Source organism: Megascapheus bottae, chromosome 19, assembly GCF_031878675.1.
Source record: "Megascapheus bottae isolate mThoBot1 chromosome 19, mThoBot2.hap1, whole genome shotgun sequence".
In the NCBI taxonomy this organism is placed as follows: Eukaryota; Metazoa; Chordata; class Mammalia; order Rodentia; family Geomyidae; genus Megascapheus; species Megascapheus bottae.
In genome coordinates this window covers 11072643-11099884 of record NC_143527.1, presented here as the reverse complement: position 1 = coordinate 11099884, position 27242 = coordinate 11072643, and the positions used below count along the sequence as shown (strand labels likewise).

At 39.6% G+C, this 27242-nt stretch overlaps 1 protein-coding gene across 1 annotated transcript; it reads right to left on the bottom strand.

Moving 5' to 3' along the window:
- Positions 1–572: 572 nt before the first annotated feature.
- On the bottom strand, positions 573–21148 carry Lman1 (lectin, mannose binding 1). The gene is made up of 13 exons (XM_090353014.1): positions 20894–21148; positions 17292–17446; positions 17069–17176; positions 16098–16159; positions 15461–15560; positions 14288–14411; positions 12639–12697; positions 11836–11968; positions 10333–10526; positions 10141–10211; positions 6333–6483; positions 4402–4523; positions 573–4112 (listed from the first exon to the last, which is right to left on the bottom strand). The coding sequence occupies exons 1-13, from the start codon at positions 21129–21131 to the stop codon at positions 4076–4078; spliced, it is 1554 nt and encodes a 517-aa protein (XP_090209140.1). The 5' UTR covers positions 21132–21148; the 3' UTR covers positions 573–4075.
- Between the last annotated feature and the right edge of the window lie 6094 nt (positions 21149–27242).

Sequence of the window (27242 nt, the reverse complement as noted above, 5' to 3'; positions counted from 1 at the left end):
GGTGCTGAGGCTCAAGTGGTAGAGCTCTAGCCTTGAGAAAGTCCAAGGACAGTGCTCAGGCCCTGAGCTCAAGCCCAGGACTGGCAAATAAATAAAGAAATAAATAATTTTTAAAAATAAAATTAAAAACTTTAAAAATCTATGTATTTAATCAGCATTTGTGTTTACAGCAGGTGGTTAAAAACCTGGTACAATATGTTTTGAAGCCTCTTTAAGAAGACTCTTACATAAAGCTATCACATACGATGAGGTGACTTGAGAAAGTGGCAGAGCCAAGATTCAAGCTCACGTTTGACTAACTCCAAGTCTCTACCAGTGGCTTCAATGGTACTGGCTAAAACAGCTGACAGATTTTTAAAGACGTGCTTCTGTCTATGCAGGATTTCACTATGGAAAGTGAAAACATGAAAAGCACTGTTGTACCAAGTATTCACCTGTTCACCCGTGGCCGTTTAACCCTGGCCATGTCCACTTTCTCTGCGGCAGGCAGGCTGTGGAGCAGAGACAAATGAAACATTGTCACAAATCAGGACCTATTTGGAAAAGAAATAGCTACTCACAACCAATATTAATGGAGAAAAAAAGCGAATTTACTAAAATATTTCTTTATTTGAATAAGGTCAATGTCATTTCTTAAATTCCAGCTAGCATCAAATAACAATCAGGAAAAAAAAGTAGACAAAATGTTATCCAATTAAAACTTGACAGTGGATAGAAAACATTTTTAAACTTTAATATCAGAGAGAAATATATTAAACAGGCAACATACAGATCTCAAAAGTTGCAAGTGCTGATTTTACACTAGATTCTATAAATAAAAAATTCCCAATATAATAATTTGTTCACTATCTCCCTTCGATAAACACGCGGACAGGGAAAGATAATCACATCTTAGTATCACAACCTCTATTTGTGTTCTTTACAAAGATTGTATCTCTGCAGAGCAGTGGGGCAGGCAATCCCCTATTCAAGTAATTTCTACTTTCCCTAGGTTATAAGAAAATAGTTGTCTGAGACAGAATGTTACCACAATCACATCAGGAAAGCAGCAGCTTTAGCAGGAAGGCTTTGTAGTGGATTGCCCACAATATCACTGTGATCTCAAGATGACTTTCTAAGTTTCAAAGTCATCACCCAATGTACAATCTGGATTTAGTTTCTATCTGCTAACAAACCAAGAGTTCTAATAAAACTGCCAAGTATAAAAGAATAGTGCCTCAGCTAGCTTGCCTTCTTTTCTGGCCTTCTTTCTCTTTCGTGCTGGTACTGGAGAGTGAACTCAGGGCTTGGTTGCTGGCCTAGATTTTGAGATTTTCTGCTCAAGGTTGGTGCTCTACTACTTGGGCCATAACTCCACTTCCAGATTTGTTTGGTGGTTAGTTAAAGACTGAGTTGGCTTTAAACCATGATCCTCAGATCTCAGCCCCCTGAGAAGCTAGGACCATAGGTGTGCACAACCAGTGCCTGACTCTCAGCTGGACCTTCAACAAAACAATACCTATTCTCTTCACACCTATTTGAGTGCTTCCCAACCATTAGTGGGCTCAGAACCACTCAATATAGTCACTCAACAATGAGCTCTGAAGCCCTACCTCGGAGTCTGAAGTAGTGCTTGGAACAGGACCCTGGAGTCTGTATTTTTAACAAACACTCCATGATCCAAATGACCTAGGGACCATATTTTGAGAAACACCGACAAATCTTTAATACATAATAAAACACTGGTTATCATTTGTGACTTCACGGTAAAGTTTCAAGCTGAATAAAACATTCCAACAGTTAGAACACTAATACGTACATTAAACAAGGGCATTAGCCATAGGGGAATTGCATTTTCTTTTAAAAAGTGGCATCATAAACACAATGACCTACATTTAAGATCAAAAACATTGAAAAAAAAGTTTGTTTTAATCCAAGGCACCTGTAAATACTTGCTGGTGTGAGCTAGAAGTGAATTAGTTCAATTACATATAACAATAAAGAAAATGAAATTCTGGCAGTGATCACTTTTTCCATACAGCAAACACTTTTGTTCAGAAATGAGCTTCGAGTCAATGATTTCTGAAGACAAACCAAGCTTCTAACAGTAAGAGAAGGATCCTGTGTGAACTAAGTTACTAAGCAACTTGCAAGCTCATGTCCAGTATCTCCGCCTGCATGTGTTCAGGAACGATCAGGATGATCCCCTGGAATTTTAGCCTGAAATACGGGTTTTGCAAAGATCTTGAGTTCCTTTCCTGTTCAGGCACATGTGATCGGGGACTCTAAAGTAGTACTGGATTTGGCAGCTTTGTACTGTACCATTTAAATTCTTCTAAAGGTACTTTTTTTCATAAAATAAATGGTAAATTCTTTGATGCCGATGTCTTTGCAACATGAATTTCAAAATATTTAACATTACAAAAGCAAAAACAAAAACAAAAACCAATGAGAGAAGCGTTCTGAATGCTGAATGGCTGAAGTAGAGTGACCACTAGGATACTCTTTGACTGGTCAACACAGCCAGTGCCGACACAGACAGCAGTGTGGCAATTTGTACACACAGGACGGGTTAGGCACTGCCGGTGCTCAGCTCTTCACAAAGACTTTACATCCATTTTAGGCCCTCAGCCCAATCTGTAAATGACATTTAAGAGAAAACTCAGCCTTGGAAGAGTCAAAAATACCATTTCATAAACAGAGGGTGCTCTGATACTATGGCAGACAATCACCTTACCTAAAGGGTAAAGGAATTTTGAAGAGAGCAAAAATCTACATCAGCTATGAAAACAAAAAGTAAACCTACATTGTTAAAAATGTCATTTACAGATGTTTCTCTAATACTGAGAAATATGTACAAAGACTATAAATCTTCAGTCTCTTATTTCATGGCTAAATTCACCCACAAGGCCTTTAAAACAACCTTAGATCGGTCATTAAAAGGAAGAAAGTCCAATTATTTCAGTGATTTTTTTTTCTCCAAATTTTGCCTTCAAATATTGATTCTACAACAGCTTCCTTGACTCAATAGTCTCCAAGAAGTTACAAACTCTGGTCATGTGAATGTAACCACAATGTAGTGGTAGGTTTCGTGAATTTAAATATCCTCAGGCCATATAATGGAGGCAGACAGACAAAATGGGTGAAATAAATTCATTTAACTGAAAATATAAAAATGATTTTTATAATATTGAACTGACCCTACTGGAATGAAAATATTCAAAAACATGGGCCATCATGAAATAAATATACTACTAGGTAAAATGTCCACAAAAAATCATTATCAGAGGAATGCCTCCACCTAAATGATGTTTTTAGGCAAAAGGTAGCTCTCAGGGCCGGGAGTTTGGCCTAGTGGTAAGAGTGCTTGCCTAGCATGCATGAAGACCTGGGTTCGACTCCTCGGTACCACATACATAAAAAAAGCTGGAAGGGGTTCTGTGGCTCAAGTGGCAGAGTGCTAGCCTTGAGAAAAAGCCCAAGGACAGTGCTCAGGCCCTGAGCTCAAGCCCAGGACTGGCAAAAAAAAAAAAAAAAAAAAAAAGTAGCTCTCAAATTTTCCCCCAAATTTAAAAGTGAAACATAGCAGAGGGAAAAAGCATTTCATTAAGTGTTCTGAGCCTACTGTCAACATTCTGAAGCTCTCAGACATCGGCTTCAGAGTGGGTAATTTTAAGGATTCAGAACCCCAAAATAACTTCTAAAAATGATGACGGCTTCTTTAATTAGACCTTTCATTTTGGGGTGTAGGAGGCAAGTGCATCTGTGTGAAATAAATTCCACTACTGGAAGCTTAACACTCTTAATGCAGGGACCGCCCCCATTTTCTATTAGTTACCCTTTTACTTTCCAATATTCTGATCAGTGACAGCATTCTACTGACCAGAAATTCACTGAGATTTAAACATATTTAGGAACTATGAACGCATTTACATGTGTTGTCTTTAAGGTTTATTCTGACGGAAAACCAATGTTTAAACAGTTCTTTTGTACAAAATTTAATAATTTAGCCTGTGAAGTAACTGAAAAACTTAAGTTCCCCCAAAAGACAACTTTCTGTGCATACATACAGGATGTACACATACAAAAAGGATGGTCAAAAGAATTTTTTGGCAGCTGCTTCTTGCTGAGTCCTATAAACAAAAGAAAGGGAAGGAAAATTTAAAAAAGTTTCATATACTTGACTTTGTTAAGAAACATAACTGACTTCATATTAAGATACTGATGCTTTTGAAAGCATAAAATACATTAAGGAAAGCATATATTCTATACGTGAACTTCCAGTATGACTAGAACTAACATATACTTTGTATAAAATTATTTAAAGGTTTGTTGAAAGCTGTTTTTGTGGGCATATTTTACCCCAGTATTTCAAATAAAACAGAAACAGAAAATATGAGGGTGAATTTTATTAGGACTTACCTGTACATGATATAACTAATGAACAACACCGTTTGTACCACGACAAATATGACAAAGTGGACGGTAGATAAACATGATGGGAAAGGTGGGAGTTCAGGACATTTCGGCTTTTCATTGGATGACTATAAGACAAAAAACTCTGATTACAATTGAATTGGTAGGTTTTAAAAGACACAAATGCAAACGATTACAAAACTCATAGTTTACTATGTACACAACTATTTTCATTTATTCACTTTTCAAACTACCTTTTATCCCTTTAACTTTTACTTATGTGTTCTAGTCTGGACAATAAATCGCATGGCTACCCCAACAAGAAACTTGACAAAATGATGGCATTTCCTTAGATCCCCCACCCTCTAATCTCTCAGCATTCAACCCTGACCTCTAAAACAGATGCTTTAATTCCTATTTCTAACATTTTAAGGAGAAATTAAATATCAGGGACAAAGATTTCATCTAGGTCTATCCAGACCTAGATGGCTTCTAAGATGAATTGTTTTTAATATGATTACCTCTTATTAGGCAAAGTTCTCTAGGACACGTGTGCTACCTGTGGCATCAACTATCACATCAAAGGGGAAGAGGAGGAGGAGGAGCAAGGAATAAACTCAAATAGAGTCAGGGCAAGAATGCGTTGGATGAGAAGTCATACTCAGTAAGAAACTTAGTAAGTCAAATTTACAAAAATAAGTTATATATTTGTGGTCTATACATGGAAAGGCCATGTCATAAGACCTTGAGCTCAAAACCCAGTACTCAAAATAATTTTAAAAAGTCAGCATCATAGCTGAGTGCTATTGGCTATAGCTAATCCTAGCTATTCAGGTGGCTGAGATCTGAGGACCATGGTCTGAAGCCAGCCCAGCCAGAAAAGACCCTGTGAGACTCTATCTCCAATTAGCCACTCAAAAACCAGAAGTATGTGGCTCCTGCCACAGACAGCATTGAGCACAAAGAGGCTCAAGGACAGCAATCAAGCACTGAGTTCAAACCTGCAACTGACTAAAAAAAAGTCAGCATCCAAAAATATAAAGAAAGCAGGATTAGAAGTGGAGTTGAGGACCTACGTTTTACCATTTATTAACTAATATGCTTGAAAAACTCACTTTAATTAAATATTAATAACATTAACCTAACCTATTTTTTAAAGAATTGCAAATAAAAAAAAGGTGTTTATGGAGATAAAACTAGCCAGGCATGGTGGTACATGTCTGTGAACCCAGTTAATTGGGAGGCAGGAGGACTGAGAGTTTAAGGCCAGTTTGAATAAACATAATCATCAGACTTTGTCTCAAAAACAAACAAAAAAAACCCCAAAATTTAGAAGCACAGTTCAAGTAGTGGGGAGGCCTAGTGAATAAGTAAAGAAGATAATAAGTCAGTAAGTAAATTAATTAAAAAATAAAAAAGATAAAGTTCCAAATACAATGTAAGCAGCGAGGTCTTCTTCTAGTAAGTGTGCCTGGGAACTATGGACTAATCATAGTGTAGCATCAGTCTTACACAAGGCAACTGCAGAGTGGGGAGAGAATCCAGTCCAATCCCACAAGTAAGCTGTATTTAACTGGGACAGATTAACAAGAATAGCAAGAAAGATCGGATCAGAATCTTGGGGGAAAGACATGTCAAAGACATAATAAAAACCCATGGATCAGAGACAATACTAAAATCGAAATCAGAAAATATTTTCATTGGCTGCAAACAAAACAACTCCCAAGTTTCCACCCAGCAGGGGTTAATGGCTAGAGGAACCACATTCCTCTCAGACAACCAGGAAACCAAAATACATGGAATTTGGGGGACACGGGACAATTCTAACTTAAACATGAGAGCCATCGTCAGCATCCTCCAGCATGAGGTACTGCAGTGGAGAGAGTGCTTCCCTGCTGCAGAGACAAGGACGGTCACAAAGGAAGGGAACAGGTTACCAGACTCCGCTGTGCCAGGCTGTCTATGTCTCGCTTCACCACGTGCAGGTGCTCCTTGATGTCCATGAAGTGCTGCGTCGACTCGTAGGCGCCCGCAGCACCCGGGTGCTGCATCCCACTCACCAGTCTGACAGTCTCACTCATGGAGTTCCTGCAACAGAAAATCCCGTTATCTGGTGAAGCCATATTCAGTCACAGGTTAAATGGCTACACCTTTTAAAGTTCAACATAGTAGGTATTAACAACAACAAAAAATCCCAAACCAACCAACCAAAACAGAAGCCAGGCATAGTGGCACACGCCTATAATCTCTGCACTTGGCAGGCAGAGGCCAGAGGATGCGGAGTTTGAGGTCAGCCTGGACTCTGCCCAGTTTTTGTTAAAACTGTCATGATACTAGAGCTCTACCACTTGAGCCATAGCACCACTTCCGGCTTTTTTCTATGTATGTGGCACTGAGGATTTGAACCCGGGTCTTCCTGCATGCTAGGCAAGCACTCTACCTCTAGGCCAAACTCCTGGCCCTACCATTGGTTTTTGCTAAATACCACTGCCCACTGTTGTAAGAAAACAGCACAGCACATACTGTAGATGAAGAAAAGAGCAAAGCTCAGAACTGGAATCAATGCTTCTAATGAATGCCTACTGCTCTCAAACCATGGTAAAACAAAACAAAACAACAAAAAACAAAAAACAAAGCCTCCTCAGGGGACCATGAGGCAACTGGAGAGGACAACTACAAGCGGGCTCCTGTTCTTCCCCGACTCCACCTTGTAGACGCCCCAGTTTTCTTTTCTGACTTGACTTTGTGTGAAGCAGCTTTCCTGAGTTCTGTGAATACTTCCAGCAAATCACAGAATCCCCAAACACAAAAGTTCACTGTGCCTAGTTCTCTCTGCAGTTCTATCAAATGACACTAATACATAAATCTAGTGCTTCAACCAGAAGCCAAGCCAAGAAGCATCTGTCAGGCCGAATGTGAAAGCAGCACAGCTTGGCAAGCTGAGGGACTGTATGGCGTCCTCCAGCACACTGATCTTGGTGAAAGATTAATTCTGACAACACACACTATTTTACCCTAAGTGTTCTTTTAATTCCATGTGCTCAGGAAAACTGTCATGAATCTAAGCTTGTAAATTAAATCCTGTTAAGAATTACATTTCACCATGACTAAAATGCTTCCTTCCAAATATAACTTCCTTACATGAATGCAGTTATATTTAATATTCTGAGAATACTGCTTCTCAGAAGAGAATATGCTTAAGTAAAAATGTCCTTTGAGGGCCAGGAGTTTGGCTTAGTAGTAGAGTGCTTGCCTAGCATGCATGAATACCCACCCAGGTTTGATTCCTTGGTACCACATACATAGAAAAAAGCTGGAAGTGGTGCTAAAGCTCAAGTGGTAGAGCTCTAGCCTTGATAAAGTCTAAGGATAGTGTTTAGGCCCTGAGCCCAGGACAGGCAAAAAAAAAAAAAAGAAAGTCTCATGTTGGGCCAGGAGTTTGGCCTAGTGGTAGAGTGCTTGCCTAGCATGTATGAAAACCCGGGTTTGATTCCTTGGTACCACATATATAGAAAAAAGCTGGAAATGGTGCTATGGCCCAAGTGGTAGAGCTCTAGCCTTGAGAAAGCCCAAGGACAGCGCTCAGGCCCCAACTTCAAGCCCCAGAACTGGCAAAAAAAAAAAAAATGTCCTTTAAATGTACACAGATTGAGTCTCCTAAAGTTCTCCTACTCAATCATTCATTCACCTGTGATCCTGTTGACATTTACTTGGGCATGCTGTGAGTTGCAAAGCAATTTTTAAGAAAATAATATGTGTGAGAAAAATGTAATTCTTGCTTGGCTGAGAAAAACAGTCTAGAAGCACTGTCTTAGAAGAATAGTCTTACCAAGAAAAACACATTTAACTGAGCTGGGCACGCAGGGCTGAGTGTATTTGAGCTGTGGGAGGCATATTTAATTTAGGGAAACAGCCAAATGAAAGATGGCTAGATAGAATCTAGGGGAAAGCTCCTTCAAAGGGATGATGGAAGGTAGAGCAAAAAGTGAAGACACCTAATGGAAACAGAGAAGTCGGAGAAGACCAGAAACAAGACAGTATGCTAGAAGTCTTGAAAAGTTTCAAGATGGAGAACTAGAGCAGTGAGGTGGTCAAACTACATTAAAAGGTTCTGTCTTCAAAAAAACTCCCAAAAAACAAAGATTTCCTAACATAAAAATCCATAAAAAAACACAAGCCATCCTTGTAGGTTGTCAAGGCAACTATTTCATGTCCCTTTACATTTCTTTCTGAAGCTAAAATCTGAAGAAAAAGTTGTAGAACACTAGCCCAGAAATTTGATGGCATGGATGACATTTGAGCTTACTGGTTACGTGGGAGTCGGAAAGGCAGTCTGTACAAATGCTTCCATAGGGAAGCATTCCCCATGGAATTCCACGGGGAATCCCTAAGCACAGCTTGGACTCTAAGAGCACCTGGAACACACCGCCCTTCATAGAGAAAGAAGACGGGAAATACTTAGGAAAGGGTGGGAGCCAAGTGGAGTTGGGAACAGGTGGCAGGGATCAAGTGGGAGGGTATAAACATGCGCATGCATGCACACGCCTGTCTTCTCTGGCTCTCCACGAGGGATGCGAATGCTATATCAACACTTGCATTCACTGCATTGTATCTTCTGTTTCAACTTCTGTCTAGTTTCTCTTAGGGTATAAAATGGGAATCAAAGAGGTTCTCACGTTGCTTCAAAAAGTAGCCTCATGCCATGAAAAGAAAAGTTCCTTTGGGTGAGCACATTAGCTCACACTTGTAATCCCAGATACCTAGAGCAGAGACACGAGCATCATGAGTCTGAGGTCAGTGGGGACAAAGAGTAACTAAAACATAAAGGCCTGGAGGTAGAGTGCTTGCCTAGCAAGTTCAATGCCCTAAGCTCAAGCCCTGAATTCCTAGTATATAAAACACACACACTGCCTGCTTCTATTGGAGCTCTACAATGCTGAATATGCTTAATTCCCCTAGTATTTCTCATAGCTCTGTTACACAGAACTCAATATTCTTTTTGTGTTCTCTAAATATAAGCACATGCCAGCCTCTACCAAGTACCTATGACAAACTTTTTTTTTTCTTGCCAGTCCTGGGCTTGGGCTCGGACTCAGGGCCTGAGCACTGTTCTTGGGTTTTCTCAAGGCTAGAGCTCTATCACTTGAGCCACAGCACCACTTCTGGCTTTTTTCTACGTATGTGGTAGTAAGGAATCTAACCCCAGTCTTTGTGCATGCTAGGCAAGCATTCTACCATTAGGCTAAACTCCCAGCCCACTTTTTTTTCCTTTGGTAGGTCATAGGGTTTGAACTATGGGCCTGGGCGCTGTTTCTTGTGCTCTTCAGCTCAAGGCTCCCGCCCTACCCCTTAAGCCACAGCCCCAGTTCCGGTTTTGTAGTGGTTAATTAGAGATAAGATTCTCACACGGACTTTAGTGCCCAGGCTGGCTTTGAACCATGATCCTCAAATCTCAGCCTCCTAAGTAGCTAGGATTACAGGAGTGAGCCACTGCACCTGGCACCACTTTTTTTGTTTTTAAAGATGCTCACTTTTTGCTTTTTCAGCTTGAAATATTAAAATGTAGATGCCTACTTGGAGTTTTTAAATATTAAAATGTCTTGTATTAAAACTCGTTTTCACAAAATGAACTTAGAATGTGATTCTTACCTTTATGGAGGAATATCACAACAGTGGAATGCATATATGCTTTTCTTTAGGATAAGGGCACCACATAACAGTGAGATGTTACTTTTCTATACTTACTTCATTTCATTTACTTGTCTCATAATCTCCTGCTGAGTTTTCACAACAGTATCCAGTTCTTGCTGACCAATCTAGAGGAAAGAAATGAACAGCTCAATACTCTACATCCTGCTAGAGCTCTGAACACAGTAGCCTTTTTCCTCCTTCACTTCTGGCAAAGGGTAAAGCCTATCTGTGAATTTGAACACCCACCTGTCCATGCTGGCTTGGGACCCCTGCTCCTCTTTTAGAGATCTCCTCTGACAGCGACGAGACATATCTTCTCTGCTCATCCAGAATCATATCCAACTGCCGATTTAGCTGCTTGATTTCAAGATGAATACGGTTCTGGCCTTCAAAAATTTGTCTCAGCTCACGATCTCCTACACTCTCAAATATATCATCCGCTAAAAAGTGATTACAAATTAAAGTTAATAGACCACATAGATGGTTTTGAAGTGTTACAATTGGCTTAAGTGCCAACAAATGCCAAACTCTGTGATATGATCTCCTAAACAGTAAATGTGCATACAACCGATTCAACCATAACTAAGTTACTATTTGGTTTTTAGTATCCAGTAACTTAACACAAATAAAGTCGGAACTTTTCCATTTTAAAGCAATTTTATCTTTCATTTACACAGTGTGATTTTCTTAGGCAGAACTAGTGTAGTATATTAGAAATAAAATAGTGATGGGCTCTGGAAGGAAGGATGTTCACACTTGAAGGAGGATAAGGGGACTTCCAGGGTGACAAAAAACATTCTGACAAAAACAGTGATCTCGGTAATGGTTATGTTTAGTGCACACATACGCTAACTTATACCAAACTGTAAGTTAGATTATACTTTTTATCCGTACAGAAGACACATGTACATATATATCTTTAGATATAATAACTCAGCTTCACTGCTATAATGTTTAAAGCAAATTAAAGAAATTTACATTTCATTTTTACTTCCATGAGGTTTGTTCACTGTTGCAGATCTAAGCACTCCAAAGGCTCTACTATATAGTCTTGCTAATTTATGCTGATAAGGAATCTCAGAGGAAAACACAGCAGATAACATAAAGTCACACTATGTTCCTTAACATGAAGCTTTGACATAAGTTATGAGTCTTAATTACACTGAATTAGACTAGCATTGTAAATTTTATCCATTAAAAGATTCTTAGTAGTAAGACAAAAAGTTATCACTCTCACAACAGTTTTGATTAGGTTTCAAATATTATCACTATGGTAATGATTAAAAGGAGACATAAACCTTAGGGATTTCACTTAACAAATACTGAGCCTCAGCTACTAGTACTGCATTTGTATGGTTTTTGTTTGGGGTTCTAAGAGCACAGTATTGAACATAGCAAACAAAACTTCTTTTCTCAGAAAATTTTGACTCTTGTCATTTGGTAGTAGTAGGATCTGAACTCAGGGCCTTGGGTTTGTTAGGCACATGCATGGCACTTAAGAGCTTCCATTCTAGTGGCTCACTGTTCATTTCTACATACACAGTACTTTTTACTCTGATTTCATAAACACCACACTGATTTTTGCCATCTGTAGACCCTTAGACTCAAGATTTGCTCATCAGTATATCCAGAAATTTCTTGGAATGTGTAAGTGCAGAGTGAAGGCGAGCCAGGCAATAGAGACACAAACATGCAGTATTCGGCTAGGGCTACAGCTGTGGCACCAACAAGAGATTCACCCTGACTCACCAGGCTGCCCCTGCAGGTCAGGGTGCCCCTTCTGAAACTCTTCTTTTTTTTTGTCCAATTCTTGTTGAAAGTGTTCAAACTCCTCCTGATACTTTTCCTTTTCTTTTTCTGAAATCTCCTTATCTGGTGTAGGCTTTTTTTTGCAGTTTAAGATTAAAAACAAAACAAAACAGAAAAGGGAACCTGTGAGACACCTTAATACAGTCATCCTTTCTCATGCTAACTACTCAACTACTAGTTGGAAACTTTACCTTATTGAAATCATAGTCAATTTTACTTTTTTGGTACTGGTATATGGACTTGAATTCAGGACCTGGGTGCTGTTCCTGAACTTTTTCAATCAAGGCTCACACCTTACCACTTGAGCAGCAGCTCCCCTTAGCGCTTTTGCTGGTTAATTGGCGACAAGAGCCTTATGGGCTTTCCTGCTCAGGTTGGCTTTGAATCCTGATCCCTGAAGTTCAGTCTCCTGAGTAGTGAAGACTGCAGGTGTCATCACTGGCACTTGGCCCAAGTTACTTTTGTTACTAAGACTAGCACTAAAAATAACAATAACCACTACAATTGGCTGATAGAAAATGCACTTGCGCTTGCTGTAAATGCGCTGTCTAGCTTAAGTGTGACAGCATCGCCAGGAAGTGTTAACCAGGGAAGAAATGGTGTGCCACAGAGGTTCGGTATCTCATAGGAGATCACCGGCAATGAAGAGTAGAGACAAGACCCAAACAGTCTTCTTGGTCAGACTGAGGCAACACTGTTGAAAAAGGAAAAGAAACTGGTGGAAAAACATTGTCTTCACGTACCGTCTCTTTTCCAGGCTCAGTCAATTGGAAAGTCAGAAAGGAGAGAACATCATGGTCATCTACAAATTAAAACCAAAAAACAGTTTGAAAACGTTCCATTACAGATCTTTTTTTTTTTTTTTTTTTTTTTGCCAGTCCTGGGCTTGAGCTCAGGGCCTGAGCACTGGCCTTGGACTTTCTCAAGGCTAGAGCTCTACCACTTGAGCCTCAGCACCACTTCCAGCTTTTTCTCTATGTATATGGTACCGAGGAATCAAACCCGGGTCTTCGTGCATGCTAAGCAAGCACTCTACCACTAGGCCAAACTCCCGGCCCTCATTACAGATCTTTTTATAGTTGTCAATTTACTATGTAATATTTGCTCTTCATAAAGCAATGAGCTCTAATACAGCAAAAGCAGAAATGATGTCCATTCACTTTCTCTATATCTATTTATTCAACATGCTACGTGTTTAACATATAACAGATGTTTAATAAATGTCTGATTGAGACATAAACAACGGGTCAAAACAATTGTAAACTCCTAATTTTGGAACCACAGTTCTTTCATATTTCCCTTCAAATCTCCTTGACCACTAATACCAACCAAATAAGATGAAATACTGCTCTGACTCAAGGGGCACACAATTTTTTTTGCCTTTCATATTTACTTTTCTCAATTGGACCATTTTGTTTTATCTAAAATAATAGAAATCCAAGTTCATTTCAGGCTGGTCATATCCACAGAGCAATAAATTTCAAGTATACAGTAATCTTTATATTTTTTGGCACTCTTATGGAGATCTTGAGATGTGGACAGATTACAGGAAGACATACACTATTACAGTACTTGAATCAGACCACCACTTCCTGAGAATAACATTACTGTGAGCATCAGAAACCCCTTTCATTTACAATATGACAAAATTATCTAAAAATTGAGAAAATATGATTTCTCACCAGGAGCTAGTGGCTCACACTCATAATCCTAGCTATTTAGGAGGTTGAGATCTGAGGATCCTGGTTCAAAGTCAGCCCAGGTAGAGACTCTTATCTCCAATTCACCAGTAGAACACTGGAAGAGGAGCTGTGGCTTAAAAGCATACACAGACACACAGACACACAGACAGACAGACAGACACACACACACACGTGTGTGCACGCATGCACCATTTTTCTTCCTCATGTTTCTGGGTTATATAATTCATACATCTGAATGTTATTTAAAATTGTACAGTGTAACATATAAACACAAAACTGAATCAGTATGGAATAACTTCATTTATCTCATATCTTTGCTTAAAGTCTGGTTCCTATATAGCATCTCCTAAGGTTGTCAAATTCATTTATATGTGATGTGAAAATCTGCAGAGTTCTCAAACAACTGAAAATTGTTTATGGCTTCTTATAGCCTCTCTATTAAACATGGCTCCTTTGCTATAAAAGATCACCCACACTGATTCTGTAATCTATATATTTGTATGTACATAAGGCAAATCGTATACTTACAGAACAACAAAGGCAGAGAATTAAGCAGTCCCAATAGAGCAAAAGAATGGCACAGCAGACTAATCCACATAACTCTACATAAACAAGTATATATGTCCTCAAATCATACTATTACCAATAAGACACACCCATACATTTCCAATAAAAGACAGTAAACTTACCTGCAAGACCTCCCGTGGCAGCAGATATTCCAAAATGTCCTTGTGAGGGGATAACCATATTTTCTACTTTGGCGCAAAATTCATAATCATTTTTATCTGGTGTAAAGCCATTATTAATCATTACCTAGGAAGAAAAATTATAGACATAGCTTTTATAACAGACACTATGGAGTGAATTTCAGTTTGTCAATTTTGTGACTAGCAATATTCAATCTTCCTTTCATTATTATACAGGGTAATTTGTTATTTCTCATGTGGCCTCACACTACAGTTAAGACAATGGAGCTGGGTTTGAGTCACAGTTTCGTTAGTTACTTGGTATGGCATTGTCTAAGTACTCAAACTCTCCCATACTTATTTTCCCTGTGTTCTAGTTACTGGGAGGTTAAAGGTGACACTTTAAGGGTCATGTGTCTACATCAGGTTACCTTTTGCTCCTTTCATACACACCATTTTAACAATGTTGGGCCACCCCTAAGTTATCTTTCAAAATTGCAAATTGGATCATTTTACTTCTTGCTTAAAACCCTGAACTATGTTAAAAGTTCCTGTAGTACACTCCACTCAAGGCCTACTACTATCAACCTTTCAGTCTCATCTCCTCTAGATCTTATCTTGGAGCAATACCAAACTATTTTCTTCCCTCAAATATTGCAGCTTCTTTCAAGGCCCTGTGCCTGCTTTCTGTGGTTAGAACATACATGTGCATGCACATGCATACACATACTCGTTCTGCTCTTGCTCTCGGTTGTAGTTCAACCCTGAGAAACTGTTCCTGACCTTTCTTATAATCCTACAGGATTATAAAATTCCAAACCCAGGATTCCTTAATGGTACCTGTGTCTTTGTCACAATAGTAATGGTATATGTTTTGTTCACTGATCTATATGTTCTTTGAGGACAATAACCTTTGACTCATCTGCACATCCTAAAGGCTTGTTTATGTGGGTAACATATAGCATACAGAAGGACAATTAAATACCTACTGATCAAAGTTACTGCGGGCAAAGTTTTATGAGATGCTCAGGTTTGTTGGCTCCGAAGCCACAATTACATTCTTACAGGAAAACACTGACACGTACACAGACACCATTCATATTAAGTGCTTTTAATTTCAAGAATTCAAAAAGAAAAGTCATACTAGAAAGCAGTGATTTGTTTACTATCACTTACTGTCAATGTTTTCTGGTAATAGATAATCTTGGCCCGGACAGGATAGGGTTTGTTACGAAAGTCCCTCTGGCAACTTGCTAAAGCTTGACTGGCACCATCACTACAGCATGGAAGAAAGAAAAACAAATAAGAAATAGACTTAGGAAGTGTTTCCATATTTAAAAATCTGAAAAATCAAATAATAGCAAGGTATGACTGAGTCTTTGGATACTTCAAGTTATTTACTGGGAAGACACAAAGATGGCAGGCAAGTGTTTCCTGTGAAAACACAAGATGCTAATGTTACCACAGGTTGATAAGAGGAATGACCTCCTTGCCAGGGAAGACCAGCACAGACACCAGAAAACCGGAAGTGGGGCTGTGGCTCAAGGGGTAGGGCGGCAGCCTTAAGATGAAGAACTGTGGGACAGCACCTGGGGCCAGAGTTCAACCCCCACAACAGACAAATAAAAAAGAGAGGGGGGAGGGAGGGAGGGAGAGAGAGGGAGGGGGAAGAGAGAAAGAGAGAGAGAACTAACAAAAAAATAAATCTCATTTCTTATGGTTCAGATTTGGTTCAGTGTTCAAATGTGATGTAGTTCATGACATTTTCAATGAGAAGCAGAAATGGGAAATAATGTAAAAATCACATACTTACTTTTGATGGTCATAATGGATCTGGCCATTGTTGCCTACAATTACTATAGCAGGATTATTTTTCTAAAAAACAAAACAAAACATTTAAAGTCTTGATGTGTCTCTTCTATAACTGGGATTCTAGGATTCAAGATTTTAAAATAGGATGGTCTTGGCATTTATGAAGTTGCTAAAGTTCTTTACCTTGCCAACAATGATGTTAAAAAAAAAACAGCATAAAAACAAGTTATTGCTTCCAATATGTAAATACATTTGTTCTTAACTGTTTTAGGAAAAATCATCATAAAAACTGACCTGGGCTGGATGCTGGTGGCTTATACCTATAATCTTAACTACTGAGGTAGCTGAAATTTGAGATTTGAAGTTGAAAGCCAGCCAGCACAGGACATGAGACACTTATCTCCAATTAACTAGCAAAAAATCTAATCTAACAAGGGAGCCGTGGCTCCAGTGGTAGAGTGCCAGCCCTGTGTGAAAAAATGAAGGGACAGCATTCAGGCTCTGAGTTCAAGTCCCGGTACTGGCACAAAAAGGAAAAAAAGAAAAAAAAATAAAAACAAAAAAGTGACATTGTCATATAAGGGGTTAACATAAACATAGCAAAGATATGAATATGTAAATTAGTTGGAGATAGTAATACATAGGAATACTGCTATGAAAGCAAACTACTATGGTCTCTACACACTATACTGGCTTCACTGCCACATCTAAAGACTGACTCATGCTTACTTATCATAATTACTAAGTTCAACTTGGATAGGGAGAGAGGTCATTGCAAAGTTCTGACTTAGGGTTCCATTACAACTTTAAGTTGGTGTATGAAAAATTTGTCAGCACAGTTCTCAGGTGTTGTTACATAAAGATTATCACCTGAGGCGTTCTCTACTGTCAAATGCATCTGTGTCAGATAAGCTATGCTTTTCACAGTCTAGCCTGGCTAGGAGAAAAAATGGATTCTTATAACAGATATACCTTTCCATCATTGTCAAAAGAATCAAAAAATATTCCAACACCATTCCACATATCAGCTGATCCAAAGACAGGGCCCTCCAATCCTTGATTTTCTGTATACCAAATCGCCTGAAAACAGAAACAAACAAGTTAGAAGCTAGTGCTATGTGCACTTAGACCGCTGTACATTATGCTAGGATAAATGCAAATATATGTATCTTCTCAAAAACAGAAATGATCATACCAGGCCATCAGCTCCAATCCGACCTCTTCCAGTTACTCGAAATGTCACCTCGATTTCCCAGTTCTCGAAGGCTGCTTTTGCCTTTGTCCACACGGATCCTCTTTGGCTTTTTAGTGATGGTGCTATTCGAATCTGATCTGAACTTGGAATAGCATCTACAGCAGAAAGCAGAGAAGAAAAACTTTAAGTTATAATTAGGTAAAATTCAACACATCCTCACTGAACTGTATATAGACCTATAAAGAACAAATTGTAATCTAGAGAATAATTTTGTTAAAATAATTTCAGGCTGAAAGTTACAACTTTGAAATCTGAGAGCTAACCTCTCTTATTTATTTTTCATCCTTGTAAGGGCTGGGGATGGAACCCAGGGCCTTGCATATGGTAGGCAAGCATTACACCACTTGAGCAATGTCTCCAGCTCTCTTATTTTTATACAAAGAAGTATCTCTGCAAATATACATACATGCACACGCGCGCGCACACACACACCTACAACCATATAGTAAAATTGCAGGGCAGGAGGGCTGGATGAAGGGAATGGCTTATAAGGTAAGCTGTCTATCTGATCTTCACACCTTTTATAAATACTTCAAAAGCTTACTTTTGTATAAAACAGCTGCAATGTATTGTACCAATTTAGAAAAATTAAAAATTCAAACATTGTATACACATACCCTTAGGAATCAAAGACACTTGTTCCTAATCTCAGGTCAACTATGAACAATAATTCTTATTCTCCTGGATTGAGCCTATGTTTATGTGTAAAATGAAAAGCTGGGATTCCTTCCATAAACATCCCAAAAGTTCTGTGCAAAGTATTCATCATGTATACAGAATATGTGCTCCGAGGGAGAGAGCCAAATGATTTTTTGTTGTTTCTGAGGTACTAGAGTTTGTACTGGGGGCCTCCAAGCAACCCATCACTTGAACTATGTATGCTGCCAGCGCTTGCATTTCAATTCGAGGAAAACTGTCTATAGAGAAGTCTCAGAGAAAATTGTGGTTCCCACCAGTGATTGGTACTTCCAGGCTAGGTTCAAGTCTTAATTCTATCAGTTACCAGTTGGTAGCTTTAATCAAGTTATTCCATTTCCCTACCAACTTCATGGACACAGGAGAGCTTACACAAATGCATATACAGGTCCTGGGGATACTGATACAACTTCAAAACACCAGAATAATTTAGCAAGTCACATAGTTTTGGATTTTCAGTGTATATCAAAATTATATACTATGCCTGAATCTAATAAATGTACAGGATCTTTATGTCTAAAATGACTCTACATATGCCTTAAATAAAAATAATTCACTTCTAAAAAAACTAGTGATTATCAGCTATTGGAAGAACAGTGTGATACATTTGCAAGGCACAGGGGCATCACCAAACTTCAACTTGTGAAGTATGAGAAATTGATGTATGACAAGACTAGATATGCTTATAAATGTTTCAATCTTTATATTACTGGACTTGGTTATCAAAGCACTAATAAATCCTAAAGTTTTTGAATAATGCCAGCATTTCTTCCCAAATAATAACCATTTATATTTATGCTGGGAAGTAAAACAACTGCAAATCATTTTACAGGTAGGAAAGAAGTTTAGACATGTCTAGTGTGATCATTCACTGTCTGCTACTATCACTTCTATGCACTAAGAGGCCAGAGAGGACAACCTGGAAAGAGTACTGACAATCAGAAGACCTTTTATTCTGTCGGTCATGGGACTTGAACTCTAGGCCTAGGCGCTGTCCCTGAGCTCTTCAGCTCAAGGCTACCACCCTACATCTTGAGCCACAGCACTATTTGTGGTTTTCTAGTGGTTAAAGAGTCTCACAGGTCATTAGTGCCTAGGCTGGCTTTGAACTGCGATCCTCAGATCTTAGCCTCCTGAGGTGTGACCACCTGGCAGAAGACCTAGGTTTGAGCTCAGCTGTTCTCACTGACACTTGTCAACTATGTAACCTTTTCTAAGAACATCAACCTTTCCTAACAGAGACTGTTCCCTATAAACAGACAATACCTGCTCTGCTTGCTAAGAATCAACTCAGAGTAGGAAGGTGAAAGAGCTTTCAGAGCTATAGTTAGAAATGTTATCTTTTCTTTTTTTAATGCCCTTTTGGACCTGTGTACAGTGCAAAAGGACAGAGTTAAGAAAGAAACACACAGATTTATCTTGAACTTGAAGCCATAAAGTGATATGAGTAAACCAGATTTAATTTCTCTATTTTTGTTTTGTTTTGAATGGATCTGTGGGTAAATGAAGAGTTGAGATGAACAATGGCATTAAGAGCACGGAGACTATAAATAGATAGCAGTAATTCCCAGAGTCTACAGCAGTCAGATACCACTGCAATTGTTCATCCCTATTTTAAATTGTCTGGTCACACAACTTAAATCTCGAAGGTAATTATCCTGACATTTTTGCAACACACTAACTGGTTGTGATTCCATAGAGTTAAATCAAAGTAGTGAATTTCAGGTTGCTGTCTCTAAGTTCCTGAGGTGGAAGTGTGAGGAAGAGATAAAAGCAACAGGTAATGGAGTGGTACAAAACTAAAAAAAAAAAAGTGTAAATAAATCTAACACTAATAAAAGTCATCATCCTTCCAAAAGGCAAAATTAAAACAAAACAAAACAACCTGTATTTGATATCCTGTGTATCGTCTTTGTGCATACTGAGAACAATGTTATCTCGATTTAAAAATATACCCAGCAGGTTTACAGTGACTGCCAGGTAACAACATAATGACACCCTGCTTCAACAAGTTAATGACTTGGTCATTAACTTTAACCTTGTAATGACACATTAATTCTTCCAAGTGTGGCTTCCTATCTTAGTAATTGATGTCCATAAACACAACACCGTTCGTTCAGGCTTTGGGGTAAAAATGTAAAATGAACGTCTAGAGGGCCTGGGAGACACGGTTCCTCGGTCAAGACCTCACTTGCGACATTCCCAGCACGGAGCGGATCACATACCGAGGGCTGAGGCTGATGGCCGCGCCAGCCGCTGACACATCAGCATCTACGACCGCAGGGACGGTTGTTTTTCTTTTCCCCAACACAAGTGCTCTGGCGGGACTTTGATTTCCGAGTACACACAAAAATTCGCAGCGGACACTATGCCCGTGTCGCCTGTGTCTTCCCCCCTCCTCGAAGTGAGAAGCAGCGCCCCCCACCCCCCAGACGAAATCCCCGGGACCTACGGGGAAGACGGGGGAACCGAGCGCACGGCCGAGGCCCGGAGGGCGAGGCGAACCCTCACCGCGTCCTCTCCGGAGCTGCCCCGGGGCTCCCACACCAACCCGACGCCCCGGAGAGGAAAGGCGGGAGAGGGAGGGAGGGGCGGCGGGGGCGACCCCCCCCCCGCGGAGGGCCGCGAGGTGGGGAGCGGAGGGGGCGCGTCCCTCCGCCTCGGAGACGTGGCGGCGGGTGACGCGCGACACCCGGCAGCCGGCTGGGAGGGCCAGGGAGCCGGGGCAGTGTCAGCGAGGAACTCAACGCCGCCAGAAGCGACGCCGGGTCCGGAGGTCGGGGAAGGCCGGCGAGGGCGGCGGGGGGAGTGCACGCCCCGAGGCCCCCACCCCAGCCCCGGCTTACTCCCCGCGTGGGCCCAGAAGGGCACGGTCCCGTCACTCTGCACCAGGTGCGGTCCCTTGAAGCTGTATTTGTACTCGAAACGACGGTGTGGCAGCTCGGCCTGCGTGCCCGCCGCGCCGGCGGCCATGGCGTCGCCTTCCAGGCCATCTCCCCCGACGAAGCGGCTGAGAGACAGCAGCAGGGCGTAGACAAACGGTCGGGATCTGGCCTGGGGACGCTTTCTCCTGGATCCCGCCATCTTGGATACGAGGACGCAGAGCCTGGCGGGAGAGGGAGGGGCGCGAGAGTCCGCGGATGGCCAACAGGGCGCTCGCTGATTGGTGGAGCCCGAGGACCCCGAGGGCAAGGGGTGAGCCCCGCCCCCGGCTCCAGAATCCCGTCAGCCCTCTGGCTCCCAGCATCGATGGGCGTGGCTGGGGGGCGTGGTCGTGAGGCGGAGCTGGGGGTCGTGGGCGGGGCGAACTGTCTGGTGCCCGGGTCCCGGGGAAGATTGGAACCTTTTCTACCTGCCTGGGAATGCGAGGGTGGGAGATTTCCTCCTGCCACTTAAGAGGAGAATCTGAGCCACTCAAAAGCGCCATGTGCTCTCGTGAAGGATGGAAATTAGTAAAATCTATGTCACTCATTGAAGAGAGTGCCTTACAAACTATTGGCCACTTTATGATGTTTACTTAACACCTTCCCAACAGTAAGGATGAAAAGGCCACTTCAGCCCCAGACACTCAACAGGTTTGTTGTAGGTGCATTCACCCTAACACACAGTCCCCTTCACCACATCTGTCTCTTCAACTTCAGACAGGAACTCTTGCCCCAGTGGGGTGAGATTTGGATGAGCAGACTCTAGATTAGGATTAAACTGCCTAACCCTCTTGAGTAAGCAGCAGATATTGTGTGAGTAGTCTAAGAGCCATCTCAAAGGTTTGAGAAGATCAGAAGTAATAGAATTTATTGATACATTTTCCATTTGGAATGTATGATGGTACTACTAAGGAATTTGCCACTTACAGTCAATTGGCAGATTCATCTATTCCCATTTTCCTCTAAATCTGTAAATACTAGGAACTGGTTGGAATGTAATTTTGGTTAGAGTGGAGGGAGAATGGCGCCTTATTTGTATTGTATTGGTTTTGGTTATCTTTTGATGTGTAATATATCACTTTACCCATAAGCTCTCAAATATGATTTTTTTTTGTTTTTTATTTCAGTTATTTTGCGGTATTGGAAATCAAACTCAGAGCCTTCCTTATGCTAGGCTAGCACCAAACCACTGAGCTATAGACCGTTCTTTTTAAGATTTTATTTTTGCCAAAACATATATAGTAGGTCTTACATTGTTACTATAGGCACAATAGTTTATGTCTGCAATCCTGACATGTAACAAGCTGAGGCAGGAAGATTGGAGGCCAGCCTTCATCATGAAACCATATTTCAAAAAACCAAAACCGACTAACCAAGCAACAGACAAAAGTTCCACACAGCCAATACATTTTTCTTTATATTAGAAAACACCCGCAATGATATGATCTTCTGTATCTCTATTGGAGGTAAATATTTTATTTTTGTCTCTTTAACAAATTCAAAACACAGTTGAGATGAAAAAGGAGGCAGGAGAAGAGAAAACTCCCCAAGAAAGAAATATTTGGAGAGGAAAGGAATTGTTTTGTACTTGGACTATGGTATTCTGTAGCATTTTGCCCACAAAATAAATATTTACAGATACTGATTTCCCAACACAACATGACAAGGGATAGGAAAAAAAAAAGAATTTCAACAAAACTTTTAAACTGTGGATCAACCTAAATGTAAAGGAAGAAGAAGCTGAGCCCTCTACCATACAGTAGAAAATCATGCCACAGGTTGTAGGAGCTTTTAATCCATTTCTTAGAAACAAAGTCTTTGCACACTTTTGGAATGCTGGATCATACTTAGTCTGGAATCACAAAAAAATTCCAGTGGTGTGTGGGGCAATAGTACTGGTCAGATCACTGAGCAAAGTATTTTTCTACCTACTTCTTTTAGACCATTTGGAATGTAAAGTTTGTGGATGATGACACTGGAAAGACAATGACTGATCAATAATAAATATTAGCCATGCAAATTTTCTACCAGATAAGTGTGTCACCAATGAAGGGAAGAATTTGGGATTGCTTCCTATCCTTTGGAGAAAATAGTAAATGTTCAGTAAATCCATACTATTTCAAATCTCAGCATGTTGGAACATTTTCTCTTTTATCTAAATTTCAGTTGGGATATATTTATTATTATATTGCTTAGTAGTGAATATTTGCTAAGCATTTAGTAGCAGAACTTTAAGTATTTCAAAAGATAAAAAAAGTTTTGTTTTTTTTTAAACGGGATATTAGCCTACTAATTATTCAGGAGAATGTATGGTGATAATTATAGACTTACTGCTTTGGTTGTTAAAACATTACTGTATTTCTACATCTATAATTAAAATTCATAAAGGTGCATGCCTAAAAAATTTCTAACGATGTCGACAATATCTTGTTAATATCTATGGTAAACAATGCTGTTTTAAATGTTTAAAACAAATGGCTTCAATCCAATTTGTCATGCAAAGTGAAGTTTTACCAGGTGAACTTCAAAACATGCTTGTAAATAAGTTATTAAGTCATCTTTATCATCCCATAATTCAAGGATAGTTCCACGCTAGGAAATGTTATGTAGTAGACTATGTACATTATGTGATGCAGAATAACATAAAAAATTCTCATGTGATACAGTGTTTTAGCAATCAATGTAGGAGTCAAAGGGAATTCTGTAGTTTTCTGATCTATCAGAAATCTGAAGTGAACACTATTCTTGCTAGAACTCTTTATGTATGTTGAGAAATAATAATTTTAACCTATTACTCAGGGATAATAGACAATTTCATAGAAAAATTATAGTCTATGCATTTTCATATTGTATTACTGATATTAGCTTGTGCAAAATTTTTAATAAATTCAATATTGTATTGATGAATTAATGTGTGCCAAAGCACAAGAAAATGAAGAGTGCTGGTATTGTTCATGTTATGAAGGATATAACAGCATGAAAAAAAAAAAGAAAAAGGAATTTTTAATTCGAGACTATGTTCTGGGTCAACTATCCCATTATTTTCTTCTTTTTTTTGGTCAGTCATGGGACTTGAACTCTGGGCCTGGGTGCTGTCCCTGAGCTGTTCAGCTCAAGGCTACTACCTTACCCCTTGGCTTGGGTGTTGTCCCTGAGCTCTTCAGCTCAAGGCTTACCACTCTACACCTTGAGCTACAGCGCCACTTCCACTTCCGGTTTTCTGGTGATTCATTGGAGAGAAAAGTCTCAGGGACTTTTTAGTACCTGGGCTGGCTCTGAATCAGGATTCTCAGATCTCAGCCTCCTGAATAGCTAGGATTACAGGCATGAGCCACCACACCCAGCTGAACTAGCTCATTTCTGATTAACAGAGATATAAATTGTTAAGTCTCCTAGGGAAGTTGAACAGGGAACTGAATGGAATCTTCTTGGCTTATGAAATTATTAGTTTCTTTGCAAATAAGTCTAGCGCATAATTCAAAGCAGGTTATAAAGTAGGTTGTTTTTAGAGTCCCTTTAATAATTTTAATGTATGTACATTTCTTTGATGAAAAATTGTAAATACCAACTATGCTATTGTAAACATTTAAAAATTGAAGAACTGCACTCAAACCATTCCTCAGTGGTAGCCAATGGTTAAGTGAAATGTGCATTTTCTAGATCATTTCTATTTGATGCATTTGTAAGTATATCCTCTTGGATTTAAAAACATGAAATTTTATGATAAAGCCTTATGCTACATGTTACTTTTCTGGAGAAAACAGAAACTGAAATGTTTAGTAAATCCATACTCTTTTAAATCTCAGCATGTTGAAACGTTTTCTCTTTTATCTAAATTTCAGTAGGGCTAATATTTATTATTATATATAATTGGGGCTGAGTGTGGTGACACATGTCCACAATTCTAGAACTCACAAGGCTGAGGCAAGAGGATCAAGAGTTCAAAGCCAGCCTTGGCTATTATAAGACCCTGCCTCAAAATCCAAAATCAACCCCAAACATAAAAGAACACAAGAACCATAACTTGGACAGCCTTGTATGTTTACAAGCATGGATTTAACCAGTAGTACCCCTATCACTGTGTCCTAAGCTAGCTAGTGGATATCAAAGACATCACCTCTCAGGCTGGAGACTGAATCCACCTGTATTCCTAATTCCTACGGAGAGGGCCATACTGCTATCCACAAAGCACTTAGCTACTTATTACTATTTTATTGAATATACCTATTACAATTTATTAAACAGATCTCATATAGACACATAGTCAAATTGCTCCCAGGTTTTCTGCTACTATAAATACCTTTAATCACTCAGGAAAAGAAATAGAAATAGATCACCATTATTCAAAAGCAACTTACTGAGTCCTAGGATTCTCTCAGCCAGTGGGAGTCATCAAGGAGGATTTCTCCATGTGGAACTTACTCTTTGGCTCAACCAAAGAAATAGCCTCATCTTGTGCTATGAACAGTCCTTTTGTTGCATAAATGGGAAGCCCTATTAATCTTCTGGAATTCCAGTCACTTTCTCCTAGCACAGAAAAGGTGGATTAATCCTGCTCTCACCATTTTTTAATACATGATCTCAAACTATACTTCCTTTTCTGATAAAACTGATGTTCAAATTGAGAGCCTTGTGTTTGCTAAGTAGGTAGGTGGTCTACCTTTTGAGCCATAACCCCAGTCCTCAACTTATTCTTTCTTTTTTCATAAGTTCTTCTCCTTCTTCATAAGATTCTTACGTACTAAAAGTAGAGTTGTCAGAGGGTCTCACCTCAACGATTAAGGCATTCATTTTTGTTGTTGTTGTTATCTCCAATTTAAAGGAAAGTCCAGATATAAACAAAACACAACATGTCTGATTTCCAAACTTAGTTACTTGCCAGGCACAGTTGAGTGGGGACTTAAGGCCTTCCAGCTCTGGCTTTTTTCCTCATGTCCATTTGCTCTTCAGGCTTGCACTCTCTGAGGATAGCACATGGTTTTCTTTGAAACAACAGAGTATGGTGACTGATTCAATCAAGGCCATTTGTTCAAGGTTAGTTTGTGCATATTGTATAATGCGTGTGTTTCATTGTGATATTTCTATACATGCATTGAATCTCCTTGCTCAGAGTCACCCCTCTACTACTGCTATCTCCTTAACCGCCCTTTATTTTCATTGCAAGTGTGAAGATTGAGTTTCACTTTGACCTTTTAATCACATTTCCCAAGGTTATATATATATATTACATATATATATTATATATATAGTCCACAAGACTTTAGTCTTGTGGACTATACTTTAGGAAATGCTGAATGCTAATCATTTAGAACTATGACAAAGACAGTTTCCCAATTCCTTGGTAACTACTTTGAGCTTTTACCAAGCTATCTTCTACAATTCAATTTGATGGTTAATGTTAGTGTACCATAGTCAGTTACCTGAAGTTTCTCATGTATCATTAAGATATGAGCAGTGCAGCCAAATGTTTTCATAGGACTTCTTTGCTCATTTGTATTTATATTACTACCATTCAATGGTAATGAATATAGTTTACTGGATACTTTAAACACAGTAGATGCTTACATTTTTAAAAAGATGCTATATAACTAAGGAACATAATTATGACTATAAAATATTTGATATGGAATTTGTCAAACATTTTGATTGGTCAAGATTGTAGCTTTCTGGGGCCGGGAGTTTGGCCTAGTAGTAGAGTAATGCCTAGCATGCATAAAGATCCAGGTTTAATTCCTCGGTACCACATACACAGAAAAGCTGGAAGTGGTGCTGAGGCTCAAGTGGTAGAGTGCTAGCCTTGAGGAAAGCCCAAGGACAGCACTCAGGCCCTGGGACTGGCAAAAAAAAAAAGATTGTGGCAATCTGCCAATGACTCTTTCAGAAATTGGAATGAATGACTTGAAGTGTCAAATTACCTAGGATATTTATTTATTTATTCCTTCATTTTATGCTGGTCCTGTCGAGGGCTTGAACTTAGGGCTTGGTGCATACCTGAGTTCCCCCCCCCACCTCCAAGACCAGCGCCACAGCTCTGCTTCCTGTTTTTTGGTGGTTAATTGGAAATAAGATAGACTTTCTACCTGGGCTGGCTTCACACTGCAATTCTAAATAGAAAGAATTACACGGGTGTGAACCACTAGTGCCTGGCCCAAGATACTTATTTCTAGAACTGTCCAGTTCAGCTCTGGCTCCTAAATGGCTTTTGGATACATAACTTTGAGAAGAGAAATTCCAGGCTCTGTTACCATTTTGTGTGTGTGTGTGTGAGTCA

What these genes read in the sequence shown, in the direction of transcription:
- Lman1 (XM_090353014.1), bottom strand. Translation starts at nt 21,131, where the DNA reads ATGGCGGGATCCAGGAGAAAGCGTCCCCAGGCCAGATCCCGACCGTTT. An exon ending in CTTTTGACAATGATGGAAAG is followed by an intron (nt 16,160 to 17,068) that starts GTATATCTGTTA and finishes TTTGTTTTTTAG; the next exon opens with AAAAATAATCCTGCTATAGT. An exon ending in ATTACCAGAAAACATTGACA is followed by an intron (nt 14,412 to 15,460) that starts GTAAGTGATAGT and finishes TTTTCTTCCTAG; the next exon opens with GTAATGATTAATAATGGCTT.